Here is an 11,463-nt window from a genome sequence, read left to right on the forward strand (position 1 = left end):
GTTGTCCCCAGCCCATCCGCCAGCCCCTCCCACTGTACTTGAGAGTCACCTGAAGCAGAAAAGTCCCCTTGCCTGGGAACTTATCTCTGAGAACCGTGTCCTAGGTTCCTCCTCTACCCCTCCGCTTTCCTATCTCTCCTAGAGTGTGGCCAAGCATTGGGCCTGGTGCCACCGCATCCTCCCCAGGCCTGTGTGGCTCGTGACGTCAGCATGGCTCCGCCGGCCCCTCACTGCTGTGCTGTGTCACTGCCCAGGCCCGGGATCCAGGGTTCAGAGCGTGCGCAGGAGCTCTCTGTGGTCTGGGCAGCCTCCCATCTCACTCACTCTGAGGCTTGCGGTTCTCTGCACGCCATGGCCCCATCCTGTGTGCCTTGGCTTGCACTGGGTCCCCTGCTTGGAATGTCTTCACCCTTCGTTTGCCCAGATCACCCGACGGCCTTCACGTTCCCCCGCCTCGCAGTGGATCTCCCCTCCTGTGCGCTGCTGCCCCGGGCTTGCCAGTGGTCAGGGCACCGCGTGTCTGTTTACAAGTCTTTCCCGGACTTGACCGTAACTTCCTAGGGAGGGAGGAACGTGCTGCTTCACCTTTACACCTTCAGACCCTAACACAGTGCCAGGCATGGAGCGCTGACTGGTCAGTGGGACCACCAACGTGAGACCCAGAGCTGGCTCGGGGCCAGCTTCTCTGTGGATGTGTGGGTTGACTCATTATGACGCGTGTTTGCCGGCAACCGCCAAGCAAACCCAAGGAAATTGCTTCCTGCGTGCCCTCAGGAATCACTTCCTCCACACGTTCACTTCAGTCTCCGGCGCTGTGTGTTTGATAGTCAGATGGTGGCACACCAGAGTTGACTGTCTCCCAGTTTCACATCTGATGGGCCAAGTGCCTGTCCTGCTCCTGGAGTCTCATGGGCCCTTGGTGGGCCAGGTGCCCACCCCTGGGCAAAGTCTTGGGTGCTGGACGACTGCGAGGCTCTGACTGGCCAGGTCTGAGCCAGTGCCTTGCCTTGGAATCCATCATGGGGTCAGCCCCACGGGAATCACAGGACCACAGGATGGGGAATGGGGCTGGATCCCAAAAGAAAATAAAGAACTTTTACCCCTAGAATCAGGAGGAAGTGCTGGGCAGCAAAACCCCACACTATGTGGTGTAGTGTTGTAGAAAATTTCCCTTTTCTTTTCCACCTTCCTTTCCATTACATTTCCCTTATTAAGTTGTGTTTGCAATATTTAAGCTTCTAGTATCTTCCAGTGTGTAGTATCTAGTCTGTTTTCTGAGGTGAGTTCCTCGTTTCTTTCAAGACTAGAGCTGTGAAAAAAAAAAAAAAAAGACTAGAGCTGTGTGTGTGTGTGTGTGTGTGTGTGTGTGTGTGTGTGTGTGTTTTGGTAAGGTAAGGTAAATAATATTTATCCAGTTTCTTTGAAGCTAATTGTAAAAGGCATTGGCTTTTAAACCAGACCCAGACTTGAATTTGAATCCCGTCCTTACCCCTTACAGGCTGTGTGACCATGAGAAGGTCAGTTAACCTTTCGGAGCTTCCCTTTGCTTCCATTTGAGAAACGGTGTAATATATACCTTGAAGAATTGTTTTTTTGTTGTTGTTTTTTTTGTTTTTGTTTTGAAGAATTGTTTTGAAAATTAGAGTGATGGTCTCAAACTTGAGTGTGCATCAGAATCCCCTGAAGGGCTTGTGAAAACTCAGGATGGCTAAGCCCCACCCACTGAGTTTCCAGTTTAGTAGGTCTGGGGTGGAGCTGAAGAATTTGCACATCTGACAAGTTTCCAGGTGATGCCAGGCAACTCCGTTTTGAGAACCACCGGATGAGAGACTGATGCCTCTCTCTGCGCAGCCTCTTATGCAGAGCCTGGCGTGTCATGGGTGCCTGGGTGCAGCTGTTGAAGGCGAGTGGTATTAACATTTGTAATGGCTTTTGTGGCAGAGGATATCCCATGATTCATCACACTGTTGTCCACGGGGTCACGACAGATCCTGTGTAGAGTGACACATCTTTCTGAGAAATTCCTTGTGTTCCTCATGACTGGCGGGGAAGTAGCAAGATTCCTCTGCCCCGCCTGGGTTTAACTTTCTTTTCTCTTTCCACTGCAGTACTCTGGTTTCCAGCAGTCTGCTGACAGGTGTTTTCTTTGTGGACATCTGATCATGGACATGGTGAGTAGGGTCAGCCGAACAAGATAATAGCATGGTGGGAGGGGGAGGCATTCAGAGAAAAAAGAAATTAATAATTGAGAACAGTGTTTCCTACCTTGATATGTGGCTACATCTGGTTTTATAAAAGAAGACCCCATGCTTGCTTGCTTGCTTGCTGTAGCAGCACCCGCATTTGGCTTTTACTGGAATTAGCGTCCTTCGCCATCCAGTCCCCGTGATGTCATTTCTCCTGGCACTGTCTCCTTTGGGCTGTTCATGTCACATTGGCCTCCCTCTGATTTTCTGTGGTCCTTGTAGCGTCCCAGGTGAGATGCCAAACGGAGCTGCAGAAATCTCAGCTACTTTGGAATTGGGTGTAGCACGTCAGATAACACAGTTGTTTTTCCCCCATGTTCTTCCCGGCTTGATCATTTCCTAAGATGAGGTCTGGGGGCCCGTTGTTAGTTCTGAGGTAGCAAAACAGGGAGCAGGTTTTATCCATTCCGTTCCTCGCTCAGCCATGGTTCTCTGAGCTTGTCCTGGGCCTCAGTGCCTTTATCTTTTGAGTGGGGAGACAGTTCTTCCTTCCTGGCCTCCTTTTAGGGTAAGGTTGTGAGGTTAATGAATACAGAGTTCTTATTTTCTCAGGGATCAAATTGCTCACCATTGGAGAACAGCCCTATCGAATTTCTTTAATATATTGGTCAGAGAAAATCGTTATATAACATTCTACTAGTTGAAAGAGTTAAATCCCTCTCTAAGCTGAGCCATTAATTCCATCATAGAGAAGGGAATTGCTAGTCATTGTTTTTGTTTGTTTGTTTGTTTACCTTTTTTATTGAGAAACAACTCAGAGGGTGCGCATCTTAAGTGTACAGCTGAATGAATTTTTATAGATGTATATACCTATGTGTAAACACCACACAGATCAAGGTATAGAACATTTCCGACATCCAGAAAGACCCTCTCCCACAAAGATACCCACTGTTCTGACCTCTATTGCCCCAGGCTGGTGCTGGAACTTCATACAGGTGGATTCATATAGTATAGATTCCTTTGGGTCAGCCTTTTCTCACTTAGAAAAATGTTTCTGAGATTCATCCATGTTGTTGTCTGGTTGGTAGTTCATTTATTCTCATTGCTAAGTAGAATTCCATTGTATGGATACAGCACCCTTTATTTATCCATCCTCCTGAAGAGGGGGACTTGGGTGTTATCCAGTTTTTGGCAATTTATGAATAAGTTGCTCTTATGCATGTCTTTGGCGGACATAAACACTCATTTCTTCCGGTTTTATGCTGACAGGTATAAAACAGTGAACCAAAGCTGTCCCTGTTTGTGAACAGACGCTGTTGCCGTCCAGGCTCTGACACCGCACAGCACAGCCTGGCCCTGTGAGCGGTGTCCTGAGAAGCGGCTAAGGCCTTGCTGGGAATGCGGCCCTCCAGCCATTCCGCCAGGGGAGGCAGGCCCAAGCCACACACCCTCACCCCTACCTTCCCCAAGTGCCTGCCCAACTCCACAGGGCTCCATTTCTTTAGCAGATTTTGTCCTTGATTTTAGAGCCCTTCTGACAAACCCACCACATATGAGGCCAACAGTGTCCAAATTTATGAACATGACTATACACTGTTCTTATCTGTGGGTATCCTAAGCCTTCTTTGGGCCTCAAGGTATTTCATTTCTCTATTACTACATGACAAGCCACCCCAAAACTGAGTGGTTTAAAACAACAGTGATTTATTATTTATCATGATTCCATGGGTCAGGAATTAGGTCAAGGCTCTGCAGGGCGATTCTTCTGCTCCATGTGGCATTAGCTGGGGTCACTTACTCAGCTGTGTTCAGCTGATGGCACAAGATGATCTCTCACCCTCCGGGCCTCTCTCCCCACGGCTACTAATCTTACTCAGTAGTCTAGCCTGGACTTCCTTTCAGCAAGAGAGAGGAAGTAGCAGCTGCCAATTTTCTTACATCCTTGACTTTAAAATCTCAGAGCATCATTTCTTCCTCATTCTATTGATCAAAGAAAGTCACAAGGCCAATCCTAATTCAAGGGAAGCGGGGAACTGAATTTTGGAGACCATCTCTACCTCATGGGATAACATGAAGTCACACTCCTCTCAGACTTGAAAACTTTCAGCGAATGACTGGTAGTGACACTTATTTTTAAAAATAGAACACTTAGTTGCCACCAAGAATTATAATAATACAGAGAAAGGTTCCTTCAGTTACCATTCTTGGTTCTCCAGCAGAATTCAGTTGTGCAACTCTTGGTGTAAATTGTCCGTCTCTGCTCCATCTTTGTTAGTAGAGGGGCTTGGAGGTTGGGCATTTTCCCACATGAAAAAAATTATTACACCTAGTCAGAATGCAGCGAAATGGTATCTTTATCCTACCATACTTCTGGCGCAGTGTGGGTTAAATTAATTTAAGGGTCTCTTTCTGCCAAGACAGCATTAGTCTGGGGGCCAAATACATTCCAAGGTCCAGATTGCCGAGGGGACTCTGAAGCCCAGCCGGTTGTTCTTCCTACTTTGGCAGCTTGGGGGGCCTGGAACATTAGTGAAATCCTAGAGGGGATGAGGAAGCTTGAAAGCTGAGCTTTCAGAGGAGAGCTGGGCTGGCATGACGTCCTCCCGGTGCCCCCCAGCTGCAGTGTGTGAGGTGCGGCATGGCCAGAACACAGCATGGCTTTCCCACAGGACTTACGATGCTCCGCCAAGGTTCTCGTTGGTCCCAAGTCCCCTTCCTTCTGCCTGTCGGGAGGCTTTCTGTGTGGCCCCACTCAGGGATGCTCATGACCATTCCGTACACTTCTTGCCTACGGTGTTTCGGTGCAGGCTTGCTGGTGTTGATTCCATAGTTCTGTCGTTTGTGCTAAGTTTCATGGCGCAGGTAATCGCAGAAATGAATCTGCTACTGAGTCATCAGAGATGCTTTCAACTGCAGGTTACAGAAAGCCCAGACTCAACTCAAACCAATGGTTCTCAAACTTTAGCATGCATCAGAATCACTCTATTAAAACACCCATTGCTGGAACAGGGCCCAAGAATGTGCATTGTAAACAAGTTCCCAAGGGTTGCTGATGCTGCAGGTGCAGGGACCATACTTTGAGAACCACTGACTTAATAGGAAAAAGTGTTTTATCTCACCTAAGAGGTTTGGAGGGAGGCAGTTCCATGGTGAGTTAATTTGGTGACTCACTGACACCACCGGTAGACAGGACGTTCTTTCCCTCTCTTCTCTCTCCCACCCTCCGCATCTAGGCTCTGTTCTGGTTTCAGGATGGCCTCTTACAGTTCCAGGTATCAGTCACATCCGGATCAAATGATGCCGAGAGGAAGAAGGTGCATGGGGCTTTCTCCTCATTGTGTTTAAAAGCAGCAGCAACAAAGAGGCTTTACTTGCAATTGGATTTGAGATAATCCGGGGCCGAGTCACGGGCTTCTGGATTATCACGCTGCAGAGTCAAAGCTGCTTAGGAGGGGCACCCAGGAGAGAGAAGTTAAGAGGTTTTTCCCAAGCTCTTCCATTTCCTTGTGGAGTTTCCTTTAATCTTTCCATGTATTTGCTGCTTCCCAAATCTGAGGTGGAGCCTTTCGTGGCCCTGCTTTGCATCATTTCCTGCAGAGAATCATGTTTTTTGATCGAGAACCCTCCCTTCTGGAGGTTTGTGAAGTGCAGGGTAATGATACCATTTGGTTTCCTCCTATTTATACCTGTAACTAGGTTAGCCTTTCCTGCCCCCATCATTGCTTGACTTGGTCCAAGTGAAACTGGGATGAGGGTGGCAGTTGCTCATATGGACCCTCAGCCTGATGTGTCTCCCCTTCCACTGGCACTGCCTTCCCTATAATCCCAGCTGAGTCCTAACCTCTTCCTGTGCACCCCCAGATCCTTCAGGCCCTGGGGAAGTCCTACCACCCCGGCTGCTTCCGCTGTGTCATCTGTAATGAGTGTTTGGACGGGGTACCCTTCACTGTGGACTCAGAGAACAAGATCTACTGTGTCCGGGATTACCACAAGTAAGGAGAGCCACTCGTGTAAGCCACACTGGCTGAAACTCAGCAGGGTGGAGGGTGGGGACCTGCTGAGGCACGTCTGCAGGCTGCTTGCACTGTTGTCGACAGTGCAGCGAACGTGCAATGGTTTTGAGGGGTGTAGCACGGGCCTCGGGGGTCAGCGGATGCCCGTGCAGACAGGAACTGGTTAAAGAATTACGTTTACTGGAAAAACAGGACCAAAAAACCTATAATCAGATTCCTGACTAGGCCTCTGGAGGAATGTGCCAAGCCCTGTGGCTCCAGCCTTACCAAACTTCAAAAGGCCCTGATTCAGGGCTGGTCTCCACCACCCTCGGTTTGCCTGGGCCTGTATGAGGCACCATGAGGGGGGTAAACAGGTCAGCCTCCAGCCCTAGCAGAGTGAGAGGGAGCAAATGCACTTGTTACCTCTGAGGAACAATCCCGAAGCAATAGTCAGGAGTGTGCCAGGTCTGTCTTTATAGACGAACTAGAGGGATTCATGTGAAGAGTGATGGGTGGGAGGCAGGGCCGGGCCAGCGAGGAAGGCTCCAGGCACAAGTCTCCCCGAAACACCTCAATATGCCCTTCACTGCTTCTTTGCTTCTCCCGCCAGGGTGTTGGCCCCCAAGTGTGCAGCCTGTGGCCTTCCCATCCTTCCACCTGAGGTAAGATGCTTTTTCAGTTCTGCTCCTGGGGTCTTCCAAGAGATGAATATTTCCCTGGGATCTGTGTCCTGTCCTTATACCTTTGTAAAAATACTTCTAAAATCTCAACTCTGAGATAAATGGTGTCTTCACCAAGAAGCCCGTTTCTCATTAGCTGCCTTCCCTAGCCCAGTGTCCTTCTTATGCCCTGTTTGTCCCTGTAATTGGGTCACATTCTCTGACTTGATACTAACTCCCAGATTAGATGATGAGCAGATGAACAAGACCAAGTAGGTGGTTTTTTCACTGTTGACTCTGACATTCCAGATGGTAGAACTGCATCCCTCTCAGTTCCTCTCATCTACTCTATGTGTCCTTTTTTCTGCTGGTGTTAGTATCCACTACTGATTCCTGCAGTTCTCCTAAGGCCACCTACTTGCTGCCCCAGAACCCTCCCCCACCCTCCTGGCAGCGGAGCCCGATGGCCCCCCATATAGCCTCTGGTTCTTGCTTTCCTTTGGTCCAGGGCTCAGATGAGACCATCCGAGTCGTGTCCATGGACAGAGACTACCACGTGGAGTGTTACCACTGCGAGGTAGGCCCCTCCCTGCCCTAGAAGGCCCCCAAAACCCATCCTAGAAGTCCAAGAGGAAAGCATCGTGGGTTGATGGAGGCAGGATGTGGGCAAGGGGCTGCCCTCCAGAGCTGACAGAAGAAGTGGGGTGAAGCCTGATTTGGTGGTGGGGGGAGGGAGGTTGGAGAAGATGCATAAAAGTCTTTACTGTTTTCTCCATGTTTGTAACCACCAAGTCCTGAGCCGGTCACAGCTGCTCTCCCTGAAGCCACTGAGTGGGAGGGTCACGGGGAGTGTGGGTTTCAGGTCCTTTTGGGGGGCCAGATTGTCAGGCAGGTGTGTGATTTGAGGAATAGACTCCCTCCCCTCCAGCTTGTAGTCTGTTCTATCTGCTGGGAACCCCTTTCTCAACCGAGCCCTGAAAATCATGAAGAAACCCCCCTTGGAAACAGGCATGTCGCTGGTTGGTGTAAAGGCAGGTGGAGCCCATCTGTCCCTTCTCTGTTGTGTCACACCCCAGGCTGAAGGAGTCAGTGGTGCCCCATGACTGTCAGGAGAGCCAGAGGTTGTGAAGGGTGCAAACGCATTAAGTGCTTGTGAAATTTCAACCAGAATTAAGTGGATTCACCCAAGGAAGAAGATTTATTTTGTGATGCTGTGGGTAGGGAGAACAATGAGTGTGGGTGACATATAGCTTGATCCCACTGCCAGCATGGAAGAAATAGGTGGGAATCACTGTTGGTTGGTACCCCAGGTGCTGGAAAAAAAGGTAAAGACACTTGCTCAACTGTGCTTTTATTCAACCCAATATATACAAAACGTTATCGCTTCAACATGCAGTTGAGAGAAAAAAATTTTCCTGAGATATTTTATATCCTTTTTCTGTCCTAAGTTTTGGAAATCTGGTGTGTGTGTTTGCACTGACATGACATCTCATTTCTGACCAGCCCCATTCCAAGTGCCGGAGAGCTTCATGTGGCCAGTGTTGGACAGTACAGTCCAGACCCTCACTGGGCTGGAGCTGCGTGTCTCCGCACCGGCATTTTTTTTTGCCCGGAAAGAATCACACAGCGCCCTCTGCTGGTTGTACGGGACTGTGTGTGGCCTTTGTGTCACTCTTGCAGTCTGTTTTGTTTTGTTTCGTCACCACTGGATATTTTTGCCTCACCCCAGGACTGCGGTCTGGAGCTCAATGATGAAGATGGTCACCGCTGCTACCCCCTGGAGGACCACCTGTTCTGTCACTCCTGCCACATCAAGAGGCTGGAGAAGGGTCACTCATCCACAGCCCTTCACCAGCACCACTTCTAGCCAGAGCCTCCTGCAGATCTCATGGTGGGGAGGAGCCAGGGTTGCACCATGAGGAGTCCGCGGGTTAATTCCTGTCACCCCTGGGGACGGATTGGGATTGGGGGAGTGGAGGGGAGGCAGGTGCCTTTCCTTTAAACAAGGAGGGGATCCCTGCTGGTCTGGGATTATGTATTTTTTTCACTGCTGCCACACCCTCATCAGATTACTCAGGAAGAAACCCCAGCAAGCCCGTGGCATGTGACAGGAGATCTCATTAGTGTGACTGAATGAAACTTCCTGTCCCCTCTGGGAAGAGTTCACACTTCAGTGGGAAAGGTTTGCACTGAAGAGAGATTTCAGCTGCCGATATGTTCAATCCTTTCCCTCCCCTTTGGAAAATACCTGCACCCAAACACCCCCTCCCAACCCCTCCCCCGCCCCACACACACCATAATTTAAGATTTCCTTCCACTCCAGAGCTTCAGTTCTTCTGTAGAATGGCTGCAAATTTTAATTGCATCATCGCAAGAGGGATGCTCTGACGTGTGCTTTGTATCTTAGGAAGAATTCACTTGGTAAAGCAGAGCCAAGGTTTGAAATAAGTGAGATGGGGTTTTCTCCTTGTAGCCTAATATCATTCTGTGTGCCCCTGGAAATCTTCACTCCTTTAAAGGCAGCTGGCGGCCTGATGGAGGATTGATCCTGTTCTAGGAAAGTGTGCTTTGGGATGAGAACTTGGTGCAGGCGCCAGGCCTCTTTTGCCCGCCTGTTGTGCTTTTTTTCCTCTGGAGCTCTCAAGAATCTGGGACTTCAGAGTTCCCCCTGCAAAGGCTGGTCTCGGGATCTTTCGTGGGGATCCTCTTATGCCTATTTTCGCTTCTTTAACAATGGACTTTGGGGAAGTGTGCCCACATACTGAGACCTGACCCCTTATTGATGAGGAGAGTTTTTGTGTGTAAGATCTCAAAGCCAGCCTGGGAGAGAGTGCCTGAGCATAAGTTATGATATTCATTTCACAGGTCCCTCTCTTGCCAATTCAGGTATTATGCTTGAAGAAACCAGTATAAGGTACACTGCTTTTGTCTGGTTTTTTTTTTTTCTTTCTGTAAAAATTGTTTCCCTCTACTTTCAGTCTCCCACACACAAAAAATACCTCACAGATAAGAGCTTCAGATTAAGGAGGAATTTGGCCATCACACTGGACTCAGCCAGTGTGTGTTAGGAACCTCTGGCTTCACCCAGGTCAGACCAGTGGGTCAGGGCACTGTAATCTTAACTAAAGTTCAGCTGGGAATAGATCTGATTGATACTGGGTGCTCCTGCCTTATGCATTTCATCATGCTGGCTCCCCGGGATGGCAAGGGCTAAGGGGGGGCCACCTACTGGCAGGATTTCAAGGCCACCTCTGCACTGAAGAGGCAAAATGTGCCCTGTGTGTCACACTCCTGAGGCCAGAGGTCAGTACCCCTGGGTATTTCAATGAGAAGAAAGTGTGAGAAAAAGGTTGGCTGGCATTTGGCTTCTCAGCCCACGGGGAGGGACCCTGGGCCTTTTCGCAGGAGGGCAGGGGCCATCTCACCACTGCCAGCCAGGCTGGGAGCATCTGCTCTCTGCCGCCTCACCTCACATCCAGGGGGAGGGGATTGGGTGGCTGGGGCCTCGGAGGGCGTCAGTGGAACCCAAAGGCACAGGGACTCACAGACTATTCACTGGGCCCAGTTCTAAGCCTCTAAACCATGCTTTGACTCCTTTGGTAGCCGTTGCCTGTAAGAAGCACAGAAATGGCACCATGGATTGTCTTTTCCGTTTTTGTTAAATTCATTCTGCTGGAATCCTTTGGCCAGATGTCACTTCAGCCCAAGCTGTGTGATTCTACTGGTTCCTTTTCACAGGCTGAGCCTCCTAAAAACCCATGAGTGTTTATATGAGGGCTAAAAATCCAGGGGGTGGGGAGGTGAACCCTGGGGTCCCCCCTCCCTTCCCAGCATACCATCCAGCTCAGCCTTGGCAAGGCTGGTGGGCAGATGGAGCCAGCCAGTATGTCTCAACCTGTCTCTGCCAACCTAGGATTATTTCTGGCCTTGATGACACACCTTTGCTCCACTATCAAGTCAAGCAGAGGAAAGAAAATTGCCTTGGAGCCACATCAGAAGTAGCAGGGATTTGTTTGCAACTTGGTAACAGTTGACCCTTGAACAGCATGGGTTTGAACTGCATGGGTCCATTTATATGTGGATAATTTTCAGTAGTAAATACTGCAGTCAGTACTACACGAGATCTGTGGTTGGTTGAATCCACGCTGCAGAGGGACCACGGTTACGGACGGCCGACTGTAAGTTATATGAGGATTAACCCTTAAGTTGTTCAAGGCATAACTGTAGTTTAAAAATCTGATTCACTTTTTAAATGAAATTTTTTTTTTTTTTTTTTTTTTTGCGGTACGCGGGCCTCTCACCGCTGTGGCCTCTCCCGTTGCGGAGCACAGGCTCCGGACGCGCAGGCCCAGCCGCCATGGCTCACGGGCCCAGCTGCTCCGCGGCACGCGGGATCCTCCCGGACCGGGGCACGAACCCGCGTCCCCTGCATCGGCAGGCGGACTCCCAACCACTGCGCCACCAGGGAAGCCCCTAAATGAAATTTTTAAAGTGTCCTTGATTGAGGCAATTTTGATATCTCAGCAAATATTTTATACTGCTGAAGAAGAACAATAAGAGAATTTCTAGACACCCTAGAAATCTGAGAGGCAACTTCTCTTACTGTCAGTGTCCCTGGAGAGG

The 11,463-nt window shown here is 49.6% G+C and overlaps 1 protein-coding gene across 2 annotated transcripts in view; it reads left to right on the plus strand.

Annotated features, from left to right (window-relative positions):
* The window catches only part of LIMD1 (LIM domain containing 1), a 71,794-nt gene extending 60,685 nt beyond the window's left edge, over positions 1-11,109 (plus strand). Inside the window, exons 4-8 of one of the 2 annotated variants that reach the window (XM_060022330.1) lie at positions 2,109-2,171; positions 6,048-6,178; positions 6,792-6,843; positions 7,349-7,417; positions 8,570-11,109. In XM_060022330.1, the coding sequence (XP_059878313.1) occupies positions 2,109-2,171; positions 6,048-6,178; positions 6,792-6,843; positions 7,349-7,417; positions 8,570-8,707 (453 nt within the window). In that variant the 3' untranslated portion in view covers positions 8,708-11,109. The remainder of the gene's footprint in view (positions 1-2,108; positions 2,172-6,047; positions 6,179-6,791; positions 6,844-7,348; positions 7,418-8,569) is intronic. The other variant, XM_060022331.1, reaches the window with a different exon arrangement.
* The last annotated feature ends 354 nt before the right edge of the window (positions 11,110-11,463 follow it).

The sequence above is a fragment of the Delphinus delphis genome, chromosome 10 (genome assembly GCF_949987515.2).
Source record: "Delphinus delphis chromosome 10, mDelDel1.2, whole genome shotgun sequence".
Classification (NCBI taxonomy): Eukaryota; Metazoa; Chordata; class Mammalia; order Artiodactyla; family Delphinidae; genus Delphinus; species Delphinus delphis.